At 41.6% G+C, this 21,949-nt stretch overlaps 2 protein-coding genes across 3 annotated transcripts in view; both read left to right on the top strand.

Moving 5' to 3' along the window:
• Nucleotides 1–4,540, top strand: part of PLGRKT (plasminogen receptor with a C-terminal lysine) — a 31,752-nt gene extending 27,212 nt beyond the window's left edge. For both annotated transcript variants that reach the window (XM_049796052.1, XM_049796051.1), the window contains one exon: nt 1,126–4,540. In XM_049796052.1, coding sequence (XP_049652009.1) covers nt 1,126–1,247 — 122 coding nt within the window. In that variant the 3' untranslated portion in view covers nt 1,248–4,540. The remainder of the gene's footprint in view (nt 1–1,125) is intronic.
• Nucleotides 4,541–8,151: 3,611 nt separating this feature from the next.
• On the top strand, nt 8,152–11,314 carry LOC126036021 (relaxin-3-like). The gene is made up of 2 exons (XM_049795256.1): nt 8,152–8,386; nt 10,716–11,314. Exons 1-2 carry the CDS (start codon nt 8,152–8,154, stop codon nt 11,081–11,083), a joined length of 603 nt encoding a protein of 200 aa, XP_049651213.1. The 3' UTR covers nt 11,084–11,314.
• Nucleotides 11,315–21,949: the final 10,635 nt, after the last annotated feature.

The raw sequence follows: 21,949 nt of genomic DNA on the forward strand, positions 1-21,949 counted from the left end.
CCGTAATACTACCAAAACTGCAGTGGAGATTTCAGCATTCAGACCTGTTTTAAAGAATGACCATAATCTCGACTGCATTACAATATTCATTCAGGTTTATTGCACATAAATGCAGCTTCATATTACTGCCCTAATGATCATCAAGTTAGGAGTTAAGGCATAGGTAAACAAGATTGTTGGTATTGTACCCAATGGCATCAGCCAAAACAAACACATTCTTTGCCTAATCTTCATCCTTTCTTATATCACAATCAGACCACCACAACTTACGTATGATGTTCAATCTGTATCTTTGTTTTTTGGATTCCCTGTCCTAGATGTTTTCATTCCAGCGTTACCCAAAGCATTCTGCACCCTACAACTTCTCCCTGCTATGTTGTTAAGACTGCATGTTTAGGTAACTGTCTTAGCAAATCTTTTTGTGAGCAGTATGCTTTGACCAATCCTTCTTCAGGTCCTGTGCTACCCGCTTTCTGCCTGTAGCCTGACATCTTTTAGCCTAGGCTGGAGGCAAGAAGAAAAATTGTACCCAAATATGGCACATCTAGGATACTGTGTACAAGGAATTTACTTGTTAAAGCTTATGTATGCTTTTATGTGTATGCCTGATCTACCCTCTTCTCAGACTCCTAATTGGCAAAATACAGTATGGAGTTGGTACAAAGTAAGTGGTGATGCTAAGTCCTAGCTGTATCTCATGCCTCCATTCCAAAGCACATGTATAATAAATCCCTAAATGAAACATTACTATAACTCAGTGTAGTTTTTAGAGAAAGGGGCTAACAGAAATGGCAACAACAATAGCAAAATTTATTATTTTGGCTGAAGTTCTTTCAAACAAATGCAGCCTGAGGCAGATATTCAGTTCAGACCAAACACTTCTATATGCAGTTATCCCACCAGTCCAAAATTCCTTAAAGACAACTTTAATGCTACATTGGCATCAGCTCCTTTGTGAAATACATAGCTGTAACCTGGTATTTTGTTGTTCTGGCCCAAACAAGAATAGTGAAGTCAGTTTCAGGGGTTTGGGGGTTGTTGTTTGGTTTTGGGGTTTTTTTTACTTCCTTTCCTTTCTCACAGTAAGGGTAAGGAAATTTATTTAATTTCTTTATTTTTTTTAAGGTGAAGCAGAGAACATATTGGACACACAGAGCACTTTGCTACAAATGCCGAAAGGACCGCTCACTTATGAAGACCTGGAGAAGATCAGAAGATCACAGAGCAAGTTCTTCATAGAAAAATAGGAAGACTGTATTAAAGCTTAATATCCAAAATGTGATTCTAATACTGGGTTTGGACATAAATGAATCATTAAATTTTGAGAAAATTATGAGCTTTTATAAAATAAAAATATAATTCATTTTCTTAAATCAGTACTTTCTAAAGCAATAATTTTCATATTGTATGTATCTCTTGAAAATATCCATTGTTGCTATAGTATATTTTTCTTGTTTAGAATGAAATACTGAATTTCCACTGTCTATTTAGAGTCTGAAAATAACTTTCACCTGTAATAAAAATGACTGGTACTGACCAAACTCACTATAACAACAACAACAACAACAAAAGTTAATTGGTAATTACAAATTTGTATAAATATGGTCATAATTTTCAAATATATTTTAGGATGCACAGCTGAATCAAGTCAGGAATAGACAGTCAACTTCTCTGAAGAATATAACACTTTTTATTTGCTGTTCTTTAGGCAGTAAACTCACCATCTCTGCTTCAAATTCTGGAATAAACAGCTTTCATCAAAAGTAGGTTCAGAAGCAAACACGTCACTTGCTAACTGTGTGTTTTACTCTTAGGAAAAACTGCATTAAAGTATGAGCAGAGATAATTTCTCAAAAAGAGAACACAAATTATGTAGCTATTTCCTGAACCTTTTTCATGCTTGTTTAACATTCTGAAACTCAGGATAATTTGTTTACATAAAACCAGAGTTTCACTACTAAGATGAATATTAACTTTGGCTAACAGCAAGCAAAATTATTAATGTATGTTTTTGTAATGGGTAGATCCAAGGGGCCTTACAAGTACTGAAAAACTGAGGGATTTTTTGCATGCCTTTACTCTAGCATGGTCTATACTGAGGATATAATTTTAGTATATTTTAGTGTTCTGATGTTACACTTGGCAAAAAAATCAAAGCATCTTTCCGTATTGGAAATTTTGTTTAAAAATGGATTATTTTGTGGTTTGGATGGAAACTCTTCCAACATTAGTCTAATTGTGGAATGAAAACCAAATGCTCAAAAAGCATCCAATACTGAATTAAGCCTAAGTCTGTATTTACAATTTGTTGAGTTAAAAATTAAATTCCAGCTGGAGATAATGGCCCAAATCTGGTTTTGAAGATTACTTGACTAAAATTAGAATATTGTTACACAAAGAAAGGTGAATATATAATAAAACAAAAGCTCCTCAACATAGAAGACATTAATGGCGCAGTTTCCATAGCTGTGTAAAATTGATTTCTGAAAGTGCATTCACTTCTGCATTCAATCACTTCTGTAATTGGTTCTGTCACCTGCATGTTAACAACGCATACAATCTGTAACAGATTTCAAATGTGATACATTTTAACGTGCAGAGTGATAAAATGGGTTATAATAGCATGTTTGGTTATAATAGTTTGGTCTACACTTTGGCTGTTTAGGATTTACAGCAGTGATTTTAATTGTCTTGGAAGGTGTGCCTCAACTCAGCCTATGGTGCTACCCGTGTCCTCTGAGCTCACAAAATGCAGCCCAAGACAACCTCACTTTTTCTGCCTGTCCTATTAGATAATCCCTCACCACTTGCTGCTACATTATGTACTACTCCTAGGATCTATGCATCCCTGTTTATTTGTTTTGCTTTGAATAACAGATCATCTACTGCCTTTCCTCCAAGTTCTGAAGTCCACCTTGCTTTAATTTTGAAGAAGTTGTAACAGCCTTTTGTGTTTTGATCTGTCATCTAATGATACTCTTTCTTCCAAGAAAGAAAAACAATACAGCTTGTTTTGGTATTTGTATGTCTCCACTTGTGCCTTTTAACCTACCTTTTAATCCTATGAAAGACATTTTTACAAGAGAGCAGTTTTAGTAGTCCATACAGCAGTTTTACTTACAAATCCTAGAAAATTAGGAAATACCCTAACCCTTTCCACTGTGAATTAGGAATTAATATCTGTGTGTTTGGAATAGATTGCTGGCTGTAGTGTTGGCTTAAAAGGTGGTGTTAAACGAAGCAAGCAGGCTAAGCAAAATAACCCAGATGATAGCAGTTTTAGGAGATAACAGGACAGCTATTTATTACTCCATTCTAGCTAAATTTGATATTTTTTTTCTCCCAAAAGTTAAACTTAGATCAATAGTGTTAATCCATTGCAAGACTCCACACTAAAAAGTGATGGAAATGGAGCAAGTTTAATTCAGTCTTACACAGTGAGTATCAGTCAGTGAAAGTTATCAAATCTATAAGGGAAAAGCAACAGGCTGTACGCAGGACAGTCTAATGCCAAACCCAGAAATTGATTTAAACAGGCTGCATAGAATGTGCCAATGATTTGAAGAAATTAAGGGTTAGTCACCTTTACTGCCTTTATTTTTTACTGTTAGCTTTGCTTTTTTTCTTGATAAATAGAGGCTTTTGTTTTGAAGATGCTCGTTCTTCGTTACAGAGTATTAATCAAAATGCTTGCATGTGTCAAGCCCAGTCATATCTGTCACATAGATATCCAGCTACAGCGTGGTTGAACTGTGTGTGATTTCCTTTAGAGAACAATGAAAGAAAGCAGGAAAGCTTACCTTTGACGGGTTCTACTTCAGGCAATAGGTGTTCACAGCACAAGTTGCCCATAATCATCATACCAGTTGTACTCATAGAAATAAATAAATAAAACACCTAAAACATCCTGCTCCCTTCTGTCATTGGTGCTCAACTGGCTTCAGCTGTAAAACTTACTTTAATATGTCACAGAAACTGTCTTCGTTTTCATGAATTACTGGGGAGGAGAAGGAGAATATCTGCAGGGGGAGCTTGTTCTGACCTGAGGGCACTACTCTTACTGCCTTAATCCTGTTGTTTTTTCTGGTCATAATGTCTGACAGCCATGTCTCCTGAATCAGTGTCACTTGGAGCAGGATTCTTCCAGGAAAGTGAGAAGTCAGTCATGATTAGGATGTCAATATTAAACTCTCTGTGTTCTCATTATGGATATGTCTCATTTAGAATCCAACAAAGTGCACTCTACTTCTGAGCCACAACTGACTGCCTGATGCTTACCTTGTTAATGTGGTTATGATAGGATACATGAGTATTGTTGAGAAACAAGCAAGTCACTTATGGGGAGTCCAGTTTGGGCCCCTTCCTCCATTCCTTGGATGAATGATTTAACTTCCCTGAACCCTTCCTTACGATAGGGAAAGTTGACTCTTGCAGCCCCTTCCTAAATGTTTTGAAGTTATTTTATGACTATGACTGCATATCACTGCTTTTAAAAGTAGAAGGAGAAAGCACTTATGTGGACATATGCAAATGAGATCCTTTCTGCATTATTATTTAATTGGTTAATCAGTCTTGGAATTCATTATATGAAAATGTTTGGATGTCTTCATTTTTTAAACTATTAGCTTTCTTAAAGGTGAACTGCATTCTAAAACCCACAATCATCTGATGAAGATAGCTGGATAATACTGATACTTAGTCACCAATCACATGCATGTAGTGGTATTTCACATTTCCTGCACAATCCTGTCTGGTACTGAGCAAACTTAAGAAATATTTTAAATTCATGTTTGGGCAGCTTTCAAAAACTAAGTAGTTCTTGCAGCAGTGAATTGCATGAATTTGAAGTGAAGTCTCTGAAAAAAGACTAATGAAGTCTGCATTTCTTTCCTACCTCTGAGCTTCTGTGTAGATTGTCTGACACTTAACATGTGCATAAGCCTTTCATTCAAGGTATTCAAGGTTATCAAGGTAATGTTAAAAGGCATCTTCTTTATTTAGCCACCTGTTTTCATGAAACATCCTCTACCTTCTATACACTTTGATTGCTGTTGGCCAACAAATTCAAAATTTGGTGCAAGGGAGAGAAGTGGTACAATCATCTTTACCTTATTTTAGGAAACTAAAAAGTACAAAATACTTGCATTGAGACAGTACGCTGCGTGTACCTATCTTGATCCTACAGATCACAAACGGAATTTCATTTCTTTGCTCTGCTGTTGTCTGTTCTTTGCAATACAAACAGTAAGGAGGTGGATAGTTACTTCAGAATTGTTGTATTTAAATTATTTATTTTCTTCTGCATGTATTGTTTTGAATAGAAGTAGTTGTTCTAGCTATGATGAACAGATAAACAAACCTAGGCTCAGACTTGATTTAAATTGATGGCAAGTTACTGAGAGATTGCCAGTTAGGCTTTTCTGTATAAAATTCTGTGTGGTTTAAAGTTATATGACTAACATAGTAAGTTTCTTTACAACCTGCTACTCAAATCACAGTATAGTTGAAAGCCCTAGATGCAAAAGCAATGTTACTAAAATACGGCTGGAGGAAAAATACTGAGCAATACACCCTACTAGTGAAACTGCATTAAGCATAGTAACATTAAGCAATGTCAAACTACTGCCAGCTCATTCAGATACCATCCTTAATAAAACTCATTAAGTCGCTGCCTGTTGTTGCCGTCTTTAATCCTAGCAAGAGAACGTTCTTAGCCAATGCTTTTCAACACGAAGAGTGATGAAGAGGGCTGCAGTGTGGGCTGCCCTGAGGAGTTATGAATGTCTTGAAAAGACATTTCCTCCAAGGCCTCTGACAACTTGTACTCTATCACCCACCACCAAGCACAACGGAAAGCACAGAAAGTATTGTCTTTCACATTTAGTAGCCCTGATGAAGAAGCAGGTGAGGTCAGAAAAACTGTTTTGAACTATTTGTTTTCCAGTCTCTTGAGCGCTCACATTTAGCAGCTGTAGTCAGAGGTTACATGCTTCAGACAGTTGCAAAAATGAGGTTCTTCTTACAGAAAAACCCTGAAGGTGGCCATCATAATGCCTGCCCTTGCTTAGGGAAGAGTTAGATGTGGTGCCACAATAAGTGATGGTCCAGTTAAATGTGAAACTAAAGCATGTGGAGAGTCAGGAGTTTTCCAACTAGACTGGCAAAACAGCCTGCTATTGGGGGACGTCTCTCAAAATTCCCTGGTGAAAACTCTGAGAAAAACGTATCTGACATTTTGCTGCTTCCAAAATTTTGGATCCATCTTGCTGGATCCAAGACTGGATCCGATATTGGGCATCAAAGTAGGGTATAAAATAAATTATATTAGTTTACAAGCTAAGTCAGTCAGTCACCAGGTCAGTCACTGCCAGCACCTTCCTTATTGCCCTGAAAGTCCTGGTAGTGCTCTTGCACATGACTACAGCTCTCCGGTCACTGAAAACAATTCCCTTGTCTAGAAGACTACTTACAGTCCACGAGTAAGTTCACCTGATGTGATGGGTATTTTCAGACCTGTGTTGTCCACGTCATGAACAAGACCAAGCTGGTGCTCTCTTTAAAAATGCAAGTTTTGATTACCCCTGCACAGCTTGTCTGTAACAGAATAGCAGTTAAGACGTTGAGGGAGAAACAGATTGAGGTTTTGTTCTTCAGGCATTTCGGATTGTCAGCCTTCACTTCTGCAGACTGCATCCTAGTAACAGCCTGGACGGTAGTTATGTGTCTACTGTTGAAGCAGTACCACTGCCTAAAACATTTAAGACTGGACCAAAAAGAAAGTCCAAGTATAGACAACTTTGCAGGTTGCTCACTATTCCAGCACTCCACAGCCTCTTTCTAGATCCAGTTCAGCATAAAACACCCAAGTCCTCCTTGAGAAGGTGATTGGAGTCTCAAGAAGGTGAATTGTTCACCTTTGTACACTAAGCTGTGGATGCCTGTCTTCAGGCGCTCTCCTTCTAGATTGAGTTTTGAGGTTTTTTCTCTACATACTAGCAGTACTCGAGGGATAGGAAGGATAACCCTCAAGCAAAAGGATCTACAGACAAGAGCTTCATTGTATTTTTAGAGAGATGAACTTTTCTGGCTTTCCACAGCATGACTGTTTATAAAAGCGGACAGCAGTCACTTCTTGTCCTATGGTGCGGGGAAAAAAAACCCCGAAGCAAAGTTTACTTTCACAGGGCGCATAGTTCTGCTTGGTGAATCCCAAGAACGCTACCCTTGTCACCGAGAGCCTGCTGGGGGCTGCTGGGGCAACACACGGGAGCGGAGCGCCACGTCTGCAGGATGCACGTGTCAGAGCCAAGGTGTCTCTGACGCTTGGGTACCTATGGCTGCCAGTGGACGTGGGTTTCGAGAATGACAAACTTGAGGAGAAATTCAGGCTTTTGAATCCCGCCTCAAGCATCCACGGCTTAAGTAGTTAATGTGGAAGCGCGTTTGTTCTACTTTACTTGCTTCTGCCTTTCTGCTTCAGCCAGCATTTTTAGGATGTAGGAGTAGTTACGCAGATTCTAGACCTGCAAGGGAAAAAACAGAAGAGCAGAAGTCTTTCGGACTTTTAAGAGTCATTTGAGAGGGCATCGGCAACCCGTACTTGACCACACACAGGAAAAGCTGGGACGAGACGCAGCGCCCGGCGGAGGGGGAGGGGGGGGGGGATGGAGCCTGTCTCCGGGTCGCTGGGGTGCCGGCAGCCCGAGGAGGGAGGCCGAAGGGGGGGTGCATCTTCACCGAGGCGTGAGGAGCGGCGGCAACAAGCAAGGGGCAGAAAGAGGAGGGAGTCCTCCCCGCGGGCGCCTCGACGCCGCTTGCAGGCAGAGGGACCGCCCGCCGACGGAGCTGCCGGCGGCACCGGGGCGGGGAGCCGGGGGGGGGGGCGCCCTCGCTGGGGCCGGGGCCGGGGCCGGGGCCGGGGCCGGGGCCGGGGCCGGGGCCGGGGCGGTGACTCAGCGGCGCCCGCAGCGCATAAAAGGCGGGAGGCGGGCGGGCGGCGGCGGCAGCGCGCGCGGGGCACGCGGGGCGGCGGCGGTTAGCGCTCGAGGCCGCGAGTCGTGGTCGGCGGGGCGGCCGGTCGGTGGGTCCGCCTGGGAGCGGATCCGCGGGAGCGGGACGGGGAGGTCGGGGACGGGGCGGGCGGGCGGCGCCATGGGGGCCAAGCTGCCGCTCCTCTGCGCCGCGGCTGCGCTGCTCTGCGCGGCGCCGCCGGGGCAGCCCGGAGCCCGGGGCGCGGCGGCGGGCGCCGTGCTCCCCGCGGGCGAGGAGGACGGGTACGGGGTGAAGCTGTGCGGCCGGGAGTTCATCCGCGCCGTCATCTTCACCTGCGGCGGGTCCCGCTGGAAGCGGCTCTCCCTGCTGGCGATGGAGCCGGCGCCCGCGGCCGGTGAGTGTCCGCGGAGCGAACGGGGGTGGACGGGGCGGGGCGAGGCCAGCGGCCGCGCCGGACGGGGCAGCCCTGTCAGGCAGCCCCGGGGCGGCGGCGCTGGCTGCCCGGTCCCGCGGGAGGAAGTGGATCTCGGGGCGCCTCGGCTCGGCTCGGCTCGGCTCGGCTCGCCGGGGAGAGAGGTGCTGTGAGGAGAAATGGCGGGGTGGGGGGCAGCAGGGAAGGGCCAGCGCCCCGCGGCGCTCCTGGCGCCTGCCGCCCGGAGGCGCGGCGGGAGCGACCCCGTCCTCCTCGCTGCCGATGCCGGTCGGCGCTTCCCGTGGCTTCTGAGAGGAAACCCGCAAATTTAGAGGAAAAGGCAGCGGGCAGGCGCTGGGGCGTTAGTAGCCGGGATGACCTGCGAAGTTTTTGGCTAGTTCAGAGACATTGGTCTGCACAGGGCCGAGCAGCCCTGCCGGCGGCCGAGGCTTACTGAAGTCTCTACGTTTCAAAAACCCCACAAACAATAAATCGCACTTTTTTTTTTTCTTCTTGGCCACGCAGGGAGGTGTGATGCACCCTTGGAGGCGGTAGGGCGTGCCTCTGGCTATGGCTTCGCTCCCTTCCCAGAGCTGGGTAACTTCAGGCTGGGGAGGCCTGCCTCGATTTTCCCTCTCTGCCAGGAGCTTTTAAGCTGCGCACCTCGTCTTCCCCGGGCTGTGCTCGGGGCATTGCTGGGCGTGGAATCGTTTGGGGTTTTCATCACTCGCGTGTGCTGCTCTGTACAAAGGAGTTGGCACGCTGAAGGGTGGATGGGACTCTGGTGCTTCAGGTTACCATTTGAACAGCAAGAACAATGCTTTAGGAATCTTTGGTGAAACAATTAATGGGTAAAATACTCCTCAGAGAATTTTACTGTCGGGTGTGCATTAAGAAGGTGTAAGCAGATGTTTCTGGGGCTGTGTTCTCAAACTACGGTAATGTAACAGAGTAATTTTAAGTGATGACTCTCATTTATGATGATATTTTGAATATTGAAAATAGCATTTTTAACAAGGGCAAAAGTTGGAATTACGGCTAAGATGTGCAATGGAAGAGCTTTTTTCTTGCTTAGACATGCTGTTAATGAAATAACATTGAACCTCAGGCAGTTAATGAAGCCAGTATTTTGGGTTTCTTGGGAGTTTTTTGCTTGTTTCTGACAGGTTGAGTAGAAGATAAGTTACCTCTGTGATTATAACAACTTACCTACGTACAGCCTCTGCTGGGATTGCTGTGTTCTCTCCCTGCAAACTTTTCTTTCCATTTTATTAACAGTAGCTTCTGAGAGCATCAGTCACTAAGGAGCCCCCACTGTGCTGCATGCTGACTAAAAGTCTTCCCTGCCCCAGAAGGCACTAAATAGCAGTTACTGTCTAACTAGTAAAGTAACTACAACCACTTTTATTTTTGTACATATTCAGGCAGCTGTTCCACCTGAACGTTAGCTTCTATATGTTAATTAGCCATCTTAAAGTAAATACAACATTCACTGGATGTTTTCACGTTCTTTCAGCTTTCTGAAACAAAAAAAACATATTAACAGCATTAAGACCACATGACAAACACTTATTTTGGATTTTTTTGACTTAAGAATTGAAGGAGTTGCTTTTTTTCACATTAGCTGAAGTAAGCCATGCCACTTGCCTTGCAGAAGCCAAGAGAAACAGTATGAGGTGAAAGGAAGTAGAACTGGATTTTTGAGAACACTTCAGTCAGTGAGACAAAGTGTGTTTCTAAGTAAATTCTGCAAGCCTCTGCTATGCCTTGAGAAATGAAAAGAGTGGAACGCATCGGCTGAAAATAGCTATCGAAAAATACAATCTATAAGAAGCCGTTTACATACGATATTTGCTTATTTAGTTCTCCCTACATTTGTTCTTCATATGACACTAGTTTGTGTGATTGTACATGGGAAAGGAGTGATCTAATCTAATTCATGAGCCACATGATATAGCTCTCTGTGGTTTCTGGGTACGTGTCTTTACAACAGAAATTTATTTCTATAGAAATATTGAGATTTCTATATCAATAACACTGCAGTTGTGATGGGATGTCTATACCTCAGTCACAGTTGTAGCTGGGTACTCTCCATGTCTAACAGGCAGCATAGCCTTTAAAACATAAGGATTCACCTATAAGTAAGCTATAAGTAAATCATGGAGCAGAGACTGCAGTAGTGACAGTTCTCCTAGATAGCCGTGCTTTGCTTATTACTAACCAAATGGGGTTTACTGCTATTTCATAGAGCTACATGTTCCTTTTGATGCTCCTACAATCTGAGCTTAGAGTCTGTCTTCTCTTCCAACAGATTCTGCACAAACAGCAAATAACAAACTACTGGGAAACTTGAAGCTGCTATCAGTTTTAGGTCCTGAAAGGGAGCAACTGCAGAGAACCAGCCCGTTTCTTGGATGGGAGATGTTTAAGGACTTGCATAGTTCAAATGACTATAATGAATATGTACCTGTGGCAGATGACTTCAAAGAACTTGTTCGCCAGGTAGAGGAAGCTGTTCAGAAGGACAGGGGAGGAACAGGAATTCCAAACCCCATGGGATCAAACAGTTATCTTTGGGCCAGGTATTCCAGAAGAAAACGGGAATCTCTGGGTTTGGCAGGAATGTGTTGCAAATGGGGCTGTACAAAAGCTGAAATTAGTACTATATGCAGAGTTTAAAATCCTCTCTGCACTTATGCATGAAATCAATGTTTGTTGCAGTGCTACTTGATTGAATACTGTATGGAGGAAGAAAACTCTCACTTTATTTTATTTTGTCTGTATGTGCCAGTCAATGCTGCTGGTTTTCTTAAAAAAAAAAAAAAAAATCCACAAGTGTAATTGTAATGACTTTGTTTTGCTGCAGTAACTTTTAATCTATATTTTTTACTAAGTCTTTTCATTTTAATGTCAAGCCTTTACACTTGCATTACAAATGTATTATATCTTTGTAACACTTTAGGAAGAACTTCAGTGTTTCATTAAAGTATAATTATACCAAGTGTTACCAAATTGTTCTTCTCTGTCCACAGAAGGAACATCCAGCAATGTTCTTGAAATGAGATTCATGGTACAAAGCTGTACAGAAAGGATATTTTGCCACTTGAAACTCCACTCAGCACTGACTCAGCTTGATGACTATTTTGAACACACTTTTTCCATTTTCTTGTAGTTGCAGAATTGTTTTATGCAATAGACTCTGTCTTTCTAGAAACTTTACCACAATACAATGCTTGCAGCCTAAATATCTCTTCATATTCGTGGATGGGCTTAAATAGTTAGTAGATGAAGTACCAACACTTTAATTATTCCTTGATTACCTTACTTCCCTATTTTTTACTACTACTGCTAAGTGAGAGTGTTGGACATGTTTTAAGTAACTTATTGTACAGACGCTCCAACATCTTCCTGACTGTTCTTACAGTATGCTGGTCTATAATTCTTCAGATGTATTTCTACATCTCAGATGTATTTCTACATTGCTAAGTGCTACCGTATTTATAAATAGCTAATTTAATCTTTGTAGTTTCTAAGCTTTTTGCCTTCCTGGCTGTTTTTCTCAGCTGTAACAAGTTGCATTTCCAGAGATGTTGTTGATGGCTTGAGGTTTTTGTTTTTTCTGACCTTTATGATGTTCATGGTAACCTAGCCTTGTAGCAGTAGTTCACTCAGAGTATACTTCATAGCTTAGACTGCACAGTTGGTACCTTCGGTGTCATTCTTCAAATTGTCTTTTGAAAAGTGTTCTTTGACTGAACTACTGCTTAGTGAAATTATTGTATCACTTTTTTATCCCTTTTCTTAAGATGACATTGTTATTCCAGCAATTGGGCAACAATTAATCCTTTTTATGTTTTTTAAACCATGTCCATTTTATTCAGTAGAGACTGGGCAGAATGGACATTCACTGTGAATGCTGTTATCTTCTAGCTGAAAAGGACTATGTCTTCTGTCATTGTAACAATAATGTTTAGCAAGAAATTAGTTACCTTCTTCACCACTGTTGTAGTGACTGTAAGATGCTTTTTGTCACTCTGAGTGGAGAAGGTAACTGTAAACTTTTGCTATAGTTTTCTTTGCAATAGGCAAGCTAAACTTCTATAGCTTAGCTTCCAGCAACTTCACCTCACAAATAGTTTTGGGTTTGGAGACTCTTATTTTAGATCAGGATTTCCTAGAAGAATACAGGAGGAGTTGGAGGGGAAGTATTCCTTATTTTGAGGTAGGAGACAGGGCTTTGGGAGTTAAGATTCCTTAGTAAGGTGAAGAATAAATGGTCACAGAATCCCTAAGAAAAGGGAAAAATGTGAAAATGCCATGCTTAATGAAACCGAAAATTAGCCTTTATGCATTGTTCATCTTGCTAGAAAACTTTCTGCCAAGCTTTTAAAAAGGAATATTGGGAAAGGCGAATATGGTGTTTATTCTGCTTGCTTGTCCCAGTGGCACTGGTCTGGCCAGGTACAGAGCTTGCATGTGTTGTGACCAGGCTTTCTTCTATCCTGAGTGAAACAAAGATGTAGTTAAAACCTTAAGTTTGTCAGCTTCAGTTCTGACAGAACAAGCTGGTGTTTAACTTGCCAGCTTAGATGTAACCTGTTGGTAAAACTATAAATAGTTTAAGTGGAAATTAGTTAAATCTCAATTATTTTGAGATTAACTGTTTCATGCCGAGACAGAATTATAAACAGAAAAATCAGTCTTTATCTGACAAAACCAGGCATTTTTCAGAGGTATGAGTCAAGATAGGTCAGTATCCATAACCCAGAGAAATGGTGAAATGGGTGTTTTCATCTGGTTTCTTAACAGGCCTCATCATAGTCTGTAACGGCTTTAGGAGGTCAGCCATGACACAGATACATGGCTCAGACTGAAAGTCAGTCTGTATTTTAGAGTAAGGAAGTGTTTGCCTCTGTGTACACACTAAAGTGTGCAAAGGTTTTCTTTATTTAAAGCAAATTGAGTTTTCAAAGACCTCTAAGGTTTTCTGTGTTGGTAGGCCATGGTTTATAATGGTTTCTTTGCAATGTAGCCAAAGGTGATAATTATGTGTCACTCGATTGCAACTGGTCTAGAGGATGCCATCTGCTCCTGCTCACGTGACTCAGTGTCCAAACCCCATTTTTTTTAAGACCAAAAGGAAACCTTTTACATAAAATGAGGTGTCTGACTAGTTACATGGGGGAAGCAAACACATTTTGGAGCAGACAGCTCAAAATGTAAAATAATTGTATTGATCCAAATAGCAAACCAAAAGGACATTGTCTCTGCTGAAAGCTCCTCTGGGAGTTCTGCCATATGTATATAGCAGCATAAACATGAGCAGAGCAGTTCAAAGCAGCACTCTGTGCTTTCGATCACAACTGTTCAGAAACATACATTTTTTCACAAGGAATAAGCTGCTTTTTTCACCCATTTCATTCACAGAGCAATGAGCTATTCAGAAAAGCATTGTTTTAGCAGCTTGCTACTTAGAGAAATCACAGTCCCATTGATGTAGTCTTAACCTACAGGAAGTGTCCGATTTCTGGGTAATCTGTTAAGATGTGTGAGCCATCTTCTGCAGTTATTCTGAGTGAGTTCGTGAGTAGAAAATGATCCATCAGCACATTCCCATATTAGCATGGGTATTTGTGTCTGCAAGAGTTTTTGTTATTCTGGCTGGTTTGGGGATTTTTTTTCACTGTGGGTGTAGTCCAATTCAGGTCTGACTATGAACTAACTCCTTGAACAATGCCCAGAGACATGGGAACAATCCACAGCAGTATATACAACAGGTTTTCCAGCTCTATTCCCTGCTGTTGCCCTGTTTAAAACCTGACAGAACTCTTCATGTAAAGCATTCAGCATTGTGAAGGTTGTGATCTAGCTAAAGCCAAGTACCTCAAATGACGATAAGGTGTAAGTTTGACCATACACAGACGCTAAACATGCTACTGAGGGCTATCTAACAAATCCCCAGAGACCTAGAGGACACAGCTCCCTTCTGTATTTAGTGCTCTTTGGTCAGTTGCTTACTTTGCCAGCTGTTTAAACCATACAGGAAAAAAAAATATCTAGATTTCTGAGTTATTGAAGTAGATGTGCTGTCCTCTTTTTTTTTTTTTTTTTTTTTTTTTTTTACATCTGCTGATAGGCAGGAAAAAAGTTAACCTTTATTTCTACATTCTGGCAAAGCCAGAGACAAACTTAGAGTTAGCACTCTGAGTTTTTGGAAGACTTTCTGAGACTACCGCCCTTCCTCCTCAGCAGGCAGCAGAGACTCAACAGAAAATGCAAACTCCTTTCCTACTCAGCAGAACAGAACCTGGATAGATTTGTATCCCATCTGCTGCTCTGCAGTCACTTACCAGTATTAGCAAGTAGATGAAAGAGGGTCTCCTCATTCGTGCCATGTTGCCATCATGTGTAGAATGATTTTTTTTCATTGCACAACTTTTCTGTATCTTGGGAACAAACAGCTGAGCTGTTGGCTCCTTTCCCTGGATTTTAGGTCCAACAGTTACTCGAGTGTTACTCCGACTGCTTTGTGGTCAGGTCGTGCTATCAAATACTGCACCACCACAGTGTGCTTGTCCAGTACTATTTTCTGACCTATTCACTCTAGAGAGCCAGCACTAATAGGAAGGAAAGTAAATTCGCCAGTCTGTGCATCAGCCTCTTTTCCTCCACCTAACTTCCCCACTATCTACATTTTTTCCTGGAAGTGTCCTATACTTGATTTGCAATGCTAAAAGTTCCTCATCTGCAGCCTACTCGCTGTTTTAACCTTAAAGTGTGTAAAGCCAGATGTGTAGCTACGACTCTTCAAGAGCACATCGTCAACACAGCAGAGTGAGTTAGCGTATCTCTCACGTACAGAAACTCAGGTGAGAACCAAAACCAGGCTTCCAGCCTTTGTGCCTTGAAAATTTCTGGGTACTGCCCTTCCAAGTAGGCCAGCCAAACAGGCCCCAGCAAGATGTTCTTCACCTTGTCTGGATCGCCTTCTTTGGATTGTACTGTCTGACCTGAGACTCTCCGGGTCCTTGCAGTTTCTGTGACATCTCAGCCAGCAAATGCCTTCTGGCGTGGAGGAGTGCCTCCTTCAGGAACTGTTATGTCCAGACAAGCTGAAAGTGCAGTGCAGTGCAGTGAGATCACACTTTCTGCCTCTGCACCAGAACTGGATCACCATCGATTCAGCTCTCCTGGTATCATTCTTCAGTGGCTTATTCAAAAGCTAGCACAAAGTTGTTCCCTGTGTTAGCGAACTGGTGTAAAGAGTTTGCCTGTCACTATATGCTGCTGGCACTGGAGAAGTTACTGAGCTGAGCAGCAACTAGGCTTGGCACCAAGGGCCACTGTTGAAGAGCTTCTTCATCTCTCTCTAGTTTTCCCTCTTTTTGTCCCTGTGCCAAGAGATGGAATTTCCTGCGGCGCTTCCTATGCAGCAACGCAGTGTGACGATATGCTTACTCCTCCTGCTCATTTTTCATTTCAGCTCACAACACAGGTCTGAGGGCTCCAGTGCAGTGCCACATTGACCCCAGCAGCCTTGTGCCCTCTGTGCAGAGCTCCTGAGAGGCAGATACTTTAGTAGGCAGGTCACCTTTAATGCCCTGCTGAGATGTGATAGCTGTCGGTCTTGGCGTCTTCCAATAACATTAGGGGCTGGTGTGTTTTACAATGGGCTGATGACAGCTAGGACACCTTGCTGGTTTGAGGGGCAGGAAGATTTATCCTGCAGATCCTTCGAGCCCTGATACAAGGAACGATGTCGTCCAGTTTACCTGAACAACTAGGCGTCTTTTCAGAACCTCAAAAGGTTTGTAGCAGTATTGCTGCACTTCCACTTCAGAGGAAAGTCTGGTACTTTTTACACCTTTTCAGACTTCCTGCATTACCAACATTCATCTTGCGTCTCTCAGCACTAGTCTCTAGGGTCTCTTCCACCCTCACTGAGTGCTGCATGAGAGACAGAACCACGTGTGTGTATCATCTAAATCAGAAGGCTCAGAAACTGAAGAGGTCACGGAGGAAGGCATAGTCTTCTGCATTGTTCCAGTTGTCCAGCAACCAGTCAGACCTTGTTTGTCTAATTTTGTTTAACCTTCAACTTTGGTTTAGCTTTTGCAGGCTCATCCATCTGATATGAAAGAAGCATTCTCAGCTTTGCTTTTGGAAACTTAGATGACTTCCAGCCTGGCACTGAAGACTGCATAAATACACCTTCCTGTCTATCCTCTCAGCTGTTTGTTTGCATTGCCTCTTAGAGGTACAGAGTGCAGATATCTTCAAAGAGATAGACTCATCTTGGAGAGGACCTTTTGTTCATTGGAACCTCACCCTTTACGGTCCACACGTCCTCTTGCCAAGGATTTTTAGACTACCCTACAATTCCTGGGAATCCTTCCAAAATTTATATGAGGAGCTGTCCTGGTTTCAGCTGGGATAGAGTTAACTGTCTTCCTAGTAGCTGGTACAGTGCTATGTTTTGAGTTCAGTATGCGAACATACTGAATGTTGGTAACACTGATGTTTTCAGTTATTGCTCAGTAGTGTTTAGACTACAGTCAAGGATTTTTCAGCTTCTCATGCCCAGCCAGGGCACAAGAAGTTGGCACAGGACACAGCCAGGGCAGCTGACCCAAACTGGCCAACAGTGTATTCCATACCATGGCACGTCCTATCTAGTATAGGAACTGGGAAGTGGGGGCGGGGAATGGCCGCTCGGGGACTGGCTGGGTGTCGGTCGGCGGGTAGTGAGCAATTGCCCTGCGCATCATTTGTACATTCCAATCCTTTTATTGTTGCTGTTGTCATTTTTATTAGTGTTAACATTATCATTACTAGTTTCTTCTTTTCTGTTCTATTAAACTGTTCTTATCTCAACCCAGGAGTTTTACTTCTTTTTTCCCGATTTCCTTCCCCATCCCACTGGATGGGGGGCAGTGAGTGAGCGACGGCAGGGTGCTTAGTTGCTGGCTGGGGTTAAACCACAACAGGAGCACATCTTACAATTTCTTTCTATCCCCCTCAGACTCTACTTGTAGCAGACCCTCAGTAATTACAGCTTTGTCAATCCACCTTCAAGCACTCACAAGCTTTTTCTCTTGTGGTTCTAAGCTTGCCCAAAACTTTACACAGTCAACAAGTCCATCTCAAAGTTTGTCAGTGAGCTGCGTTTCAGCTTGCACAGGGTCCCAGGCCACACAGAAAGGCCATACTGGAAGCTAAAGATCATTATCAATGATGTTAAAAAATAGACTCCAGCGATGATCAGAGCTGTGTACCTATTCTAAATTCAAACCTCGTTAAATCACAGTGGCTTGGGCTTCAATAAAGCACCGGTCCTGCTCACAGTATAATCCTTTTGCATGGAAGTGTATGTAAGTGAAATTTCAGTGGTGTTTCTAACTTGGCTTAGCTCTTCTCTCTTTCAGACTTGCAGCATCTGGTAATCTCTTAAATTTTTCCGTTGAGCCTAAATTTAACCATAAGCTTAGATTACAGCTAAACTAAATTAGTTGACCTGAATAGGTAATCAGACGATCCAAAAAAACCCCCATGACAGAGTCCCCTCCTATCTATGAAGACGTCATCAAAGAGCCAGGCTTTTCACAGCAGTACATGGTGAGAGGATGAGACACGACGGTGATAAAGTGAAACACCAGAGGCTCATGCAGGAGATAAGAAGGAGCCTTTTGCTCATGAGCACAGCCCGGCAGCGGGGCCAGGAAGCAAGGAAGTTGTGCTGTCTCCAGCCTTGGGGAGTTTTCAAGCCCCAGCTGGGTAATGTCTTGAGGAATCTTGTCTCATCCCACAGCTGAGACTGCTGTGGGCAGGGTGTGGGACGGGAGACTGGCCAAGGTCCCCTGGGACTTCCCCTGCAGGAGGGCAGCTGGGACTGGCTGCAGAAAGGATATGAACCAAGGAGTCACATACAAGACAGCAATTGGTATAAAGACTTAGATGTGGAAGGAACTATTTTCCTGATGTGGTGTTGATGGAGGTAAGCAAAAACATCTTAGTTTCTTATATACAAATACATATTCATTATATACTATTGTTTATTATATACTAATAGATAACTAGCATATATATACACACAGGCTAATTAGTTCATAACAGTAATTCAAGACGATAGGAAACAGGAATGGCTAGAAGTCTTAAATCATACTCAAAATTGTTTCTTTATTGGCACGATAGAGATTTGGTTGGACAGTTCCCACAGACAAATATGGTCTGTTCAGGAAAGATAGCTAAAACTAAAAGGCTGTTTCAAGGAGGTGTGTGCTTATTCTTTAGTCCAGAAGGGCTATCAGAGGCTAGAGTGACTACACATTTCTCAGTAAAAGCAATATTTCTGTCATGTAAGGGACTACAGTAGGCTGTAAATAAAGAAGATAATGGAGATGAGTCTTTCTCTTGGTGACCAAAGGACTTATCAAAAGCATAAAAACTTCATACTAATGGGAAATTTCAATTACCATTTTGGTGAGAAAGGACACAGACTACCCAGAAAATTCTGGAAACATGTTGAAGCACTCTGCAGAAGATGGAGAAAACAGCTGGCAGGGGAGGAAATGTGCTGTTTAATTACAACCACTACAAAAGATCTGGCTGAGAATGTGGACATGGCAGGCATCATAAGAATGACTATGGGTAGTCATTTTTAGAAAAGAAAGGAGCATTAAAAAAAATCATGACATAGAGAAGGAAAAAAAAAAGTATCTAATGGCTCCCCCTATGCTCCATTTCTTACTGAAATCACCAAGTGCAATCGACACAAAGAACAACTGCACCAGTGATCCAGGGCTGAGACTTGAGACTAGGCTAATGTCGCAGATGAGTGGAATGCACCTCACTCCAAAGACAGAAGCAGCAGTATGTTTTATTGAGGTAGAGTAATAATTTGACAGAGTTCAATAAATTCGATGGAATTCAACAAATTTTAACAGTAGTTTGACAAGGTTCATCTTATTAATTACTGCATGGAAGAAACATCCAAAAGAAAATTGAGTTAGAAATGAGTTAGAACACAGAGACAGGAGATGCAAAGAGTAGGGAAGACTCTCCCATTGAGTCACGAGGTTCAGAATGGACCCTCTTGCTTTCTAAACTCCTTATGGAGCCTAGGTGCAGCTAGGTCCAATCTTAGTCTCAGACTTGGTCAACAGTTTATGTCTAATGGAAGAGATACAAAGAGTATCAATGGACGGAGAGCTTGAACCAGGATATGACAATCAAGTCCTTTTATCATACCACATACCACTTACTAAGTACCCCAAGTTGACAGTTTTCTGCTATTTATAAAGAAATCATAATTATGAGATCCTGTAAAATGGACTAGGGTTTTTTTATATCTCTGCAGATCTACCTCTTCTGCCATACTGAAGTTATTCTTGATAGATATTTATCCAATATGCAGCGAGGATCTCATAACCTCTATGGGAAGTCTATTCCAGTGATTACTTTTCCTTGCTCTTAAAAAGTCTTTTCGGATTCTCAAACACATTTCTGTAATCTAAACACATTGCTCTTTGTCCTACACTGGTTGTGTAAAATTTCTTTCTTTCATCTCTACTGCTGCTTTTATAATAGCTGAAGACTTCTGCAAGTTCTTGCCTCAGTCTTCTTTGCTCTGTATAAAACAACTGCCATTTCTACATTCTTTCTTTATAAGCCACATTTTCTGTATCTTTGATAATTCTTGTTACTGTTTTACAGACTTTCTCCTTCCTTAACTGTGGTGTCCAAAACTGGACATGGTAATGCAGGCCTTATTTGTTCCCAGCGGACAAAATATTTTGCATATCTTCCAGTTAAAATTCTCATTTATATATCCCTGTATGATGTTTGCCTGTTTTTACAATATGATATTGTTATCTCACTCTGTGAGCATCTACAACACCAGATTCTTCTGTACAGCCAGACATCCCCTGTATTTATGCTTTTGATTATTCCTAAATGCAGTAAATAATTTCCCTAATTTTTGAAGATCAGTCTGAACTCTTCCAACATCATTCCAGTCCCTTTGTCCTTAATGCCATCTGCAAATACCTCTGCACCCTTTCTCTCATTCTTTCTGCATCTGCATTGTCTCTCTTCCTTCATGCAAGTAATGAAAATATCAAATACTGCTAGACCAAAGAGAGGATGGTCTAAACTCAGTTTGGTCTGTCTCTCCTCCTTGACAGCACACCTTTGATACATGGCTGGAACACCATACTAAGAGGGTCTGACAGTACTCCTCTTACAAATAGTTAGTTCACTTTATGCTACTCTAGATTATTTGCAAAGACTGTCAATAGCTGGAATTGAGCTTCCCTACTTTTTGCATGCATACTCTTGACTAATATTCTTTTCTTAGCAGAAGACATGAATGATAAATGGAAAGCAGAATGGTATACATTTATACTGAAAAGATACTTACGTCAGTTCCTTTAAATCTGCTAGACAGTCCTCACATCTAAGAAATTTAGTATTCTCTCATCTTGGGAACTCTCCTGTGATTTCTGAAAGATTTGCCAAACATTTCTCTCCTCTCCCCCATTTAGAAATTCAGTTTGCAGTGGAATTCCAACCTGTTCATTCCTTAATAGAGAAGTCCTTTTAGCCTTTGGAATTTTTTTTTTTTTTTTTTCATTTGCTATTAAAATATTCTTTTAAATAGCAGTATCTTTGGCTAAGTGAATAGAGGGATTCATGTCTTTATGTCAGATGCTCTTCTGTTGAAGGCTGAAGCCAAGCTTAGTTTTAATCTTAAATTTTATTCAAGGTCTTTTTAGAGGTCTATTCAGAGGTAGGAGGTAAGAACCTGCATGTGCTTATTTGTAAGCTCCACAATTCCCATACAGAAGTTGCTGTACATGGACTAGATGTTAAGTTTGATTTACCTTTTCAATTGATAGGTCAGTATTGCTGAGGAGAAGCCACAATAGCAACCTGAGAGTTTTTAACAACATAGTTAGAAAAGCCCATTGATCTGATTAGAGCTCAGTCAGCTCTAGCTCAGGCAACACATCTAGCATCCACATTTAATAGCTGTTCTTTTCAAGTCCTCATGATGTAATTGTTTAGCTTTTGTAGTTTTATCATTCCAGTTAGATGTACTCAATAATACACTAGATGATTGCTAACTGGAGTTCTTGTTGGGGGGGAATTACTGCAATTTTAAATGCATTTCAATACACTTGAGCTATATAATCAGTTATATTTAGCTATCTGTTACTATCGTAACTATTTCTTATAATTGATTGTTGCCTATTGACTTAGTTCTATTGTTACTATTTGATTTCTTAATAAAGTTTTACAAAAGCTCTGTAAAAAATGTTTTATATATATAAAGACTAAAGTTAAAATGAGTGGTCTACGTTCAGTAAAACAGTAAACAATATTATAGCAGCAAAGCAAAATCACTAATAGCCAATACATTTGTAGGATTTTTTTTTTTTTCCTAAGAAATCAGTAATACAATGGCAGCTGTATTGCAGAGGTAATGAAATACAATGTTAATTTTCTCCAGCCGTGCAGCATTCAATCACACATCACACAGCTAAA

Source organism: Accipiter gentilis, chromosome Z, assembly GCF_929443795.1.
Source record: "Accipiter gentilis chromosome Z, bAccGen1.1, whole genome shotgun sequence".
Classification (NCBI taxonomy): Eukaryota; Metazoa; Chordata; class Aves; order Accipitriformes; family Accipitridae; genus Astur; species Astur gentilis.

Excerpts from the sequence above, each read along its gene's own strand:
- LOC126036021 (XM_049795256.1), top strand. The coding sequence starts at position 8,152 with ATGGGGGCCAAGCTGCCGCTCCTCTGCGCCGCGGCTGCGCTGCTCTGC. Across the intron at positions 8,387-10,715 it reads GGAGCCGGCGCCCGCGGCCG|ATTCTGCACAAACAGCAAAT; the intron begins GTGAGTGTCCGC and ends CTCTTCCAACAG.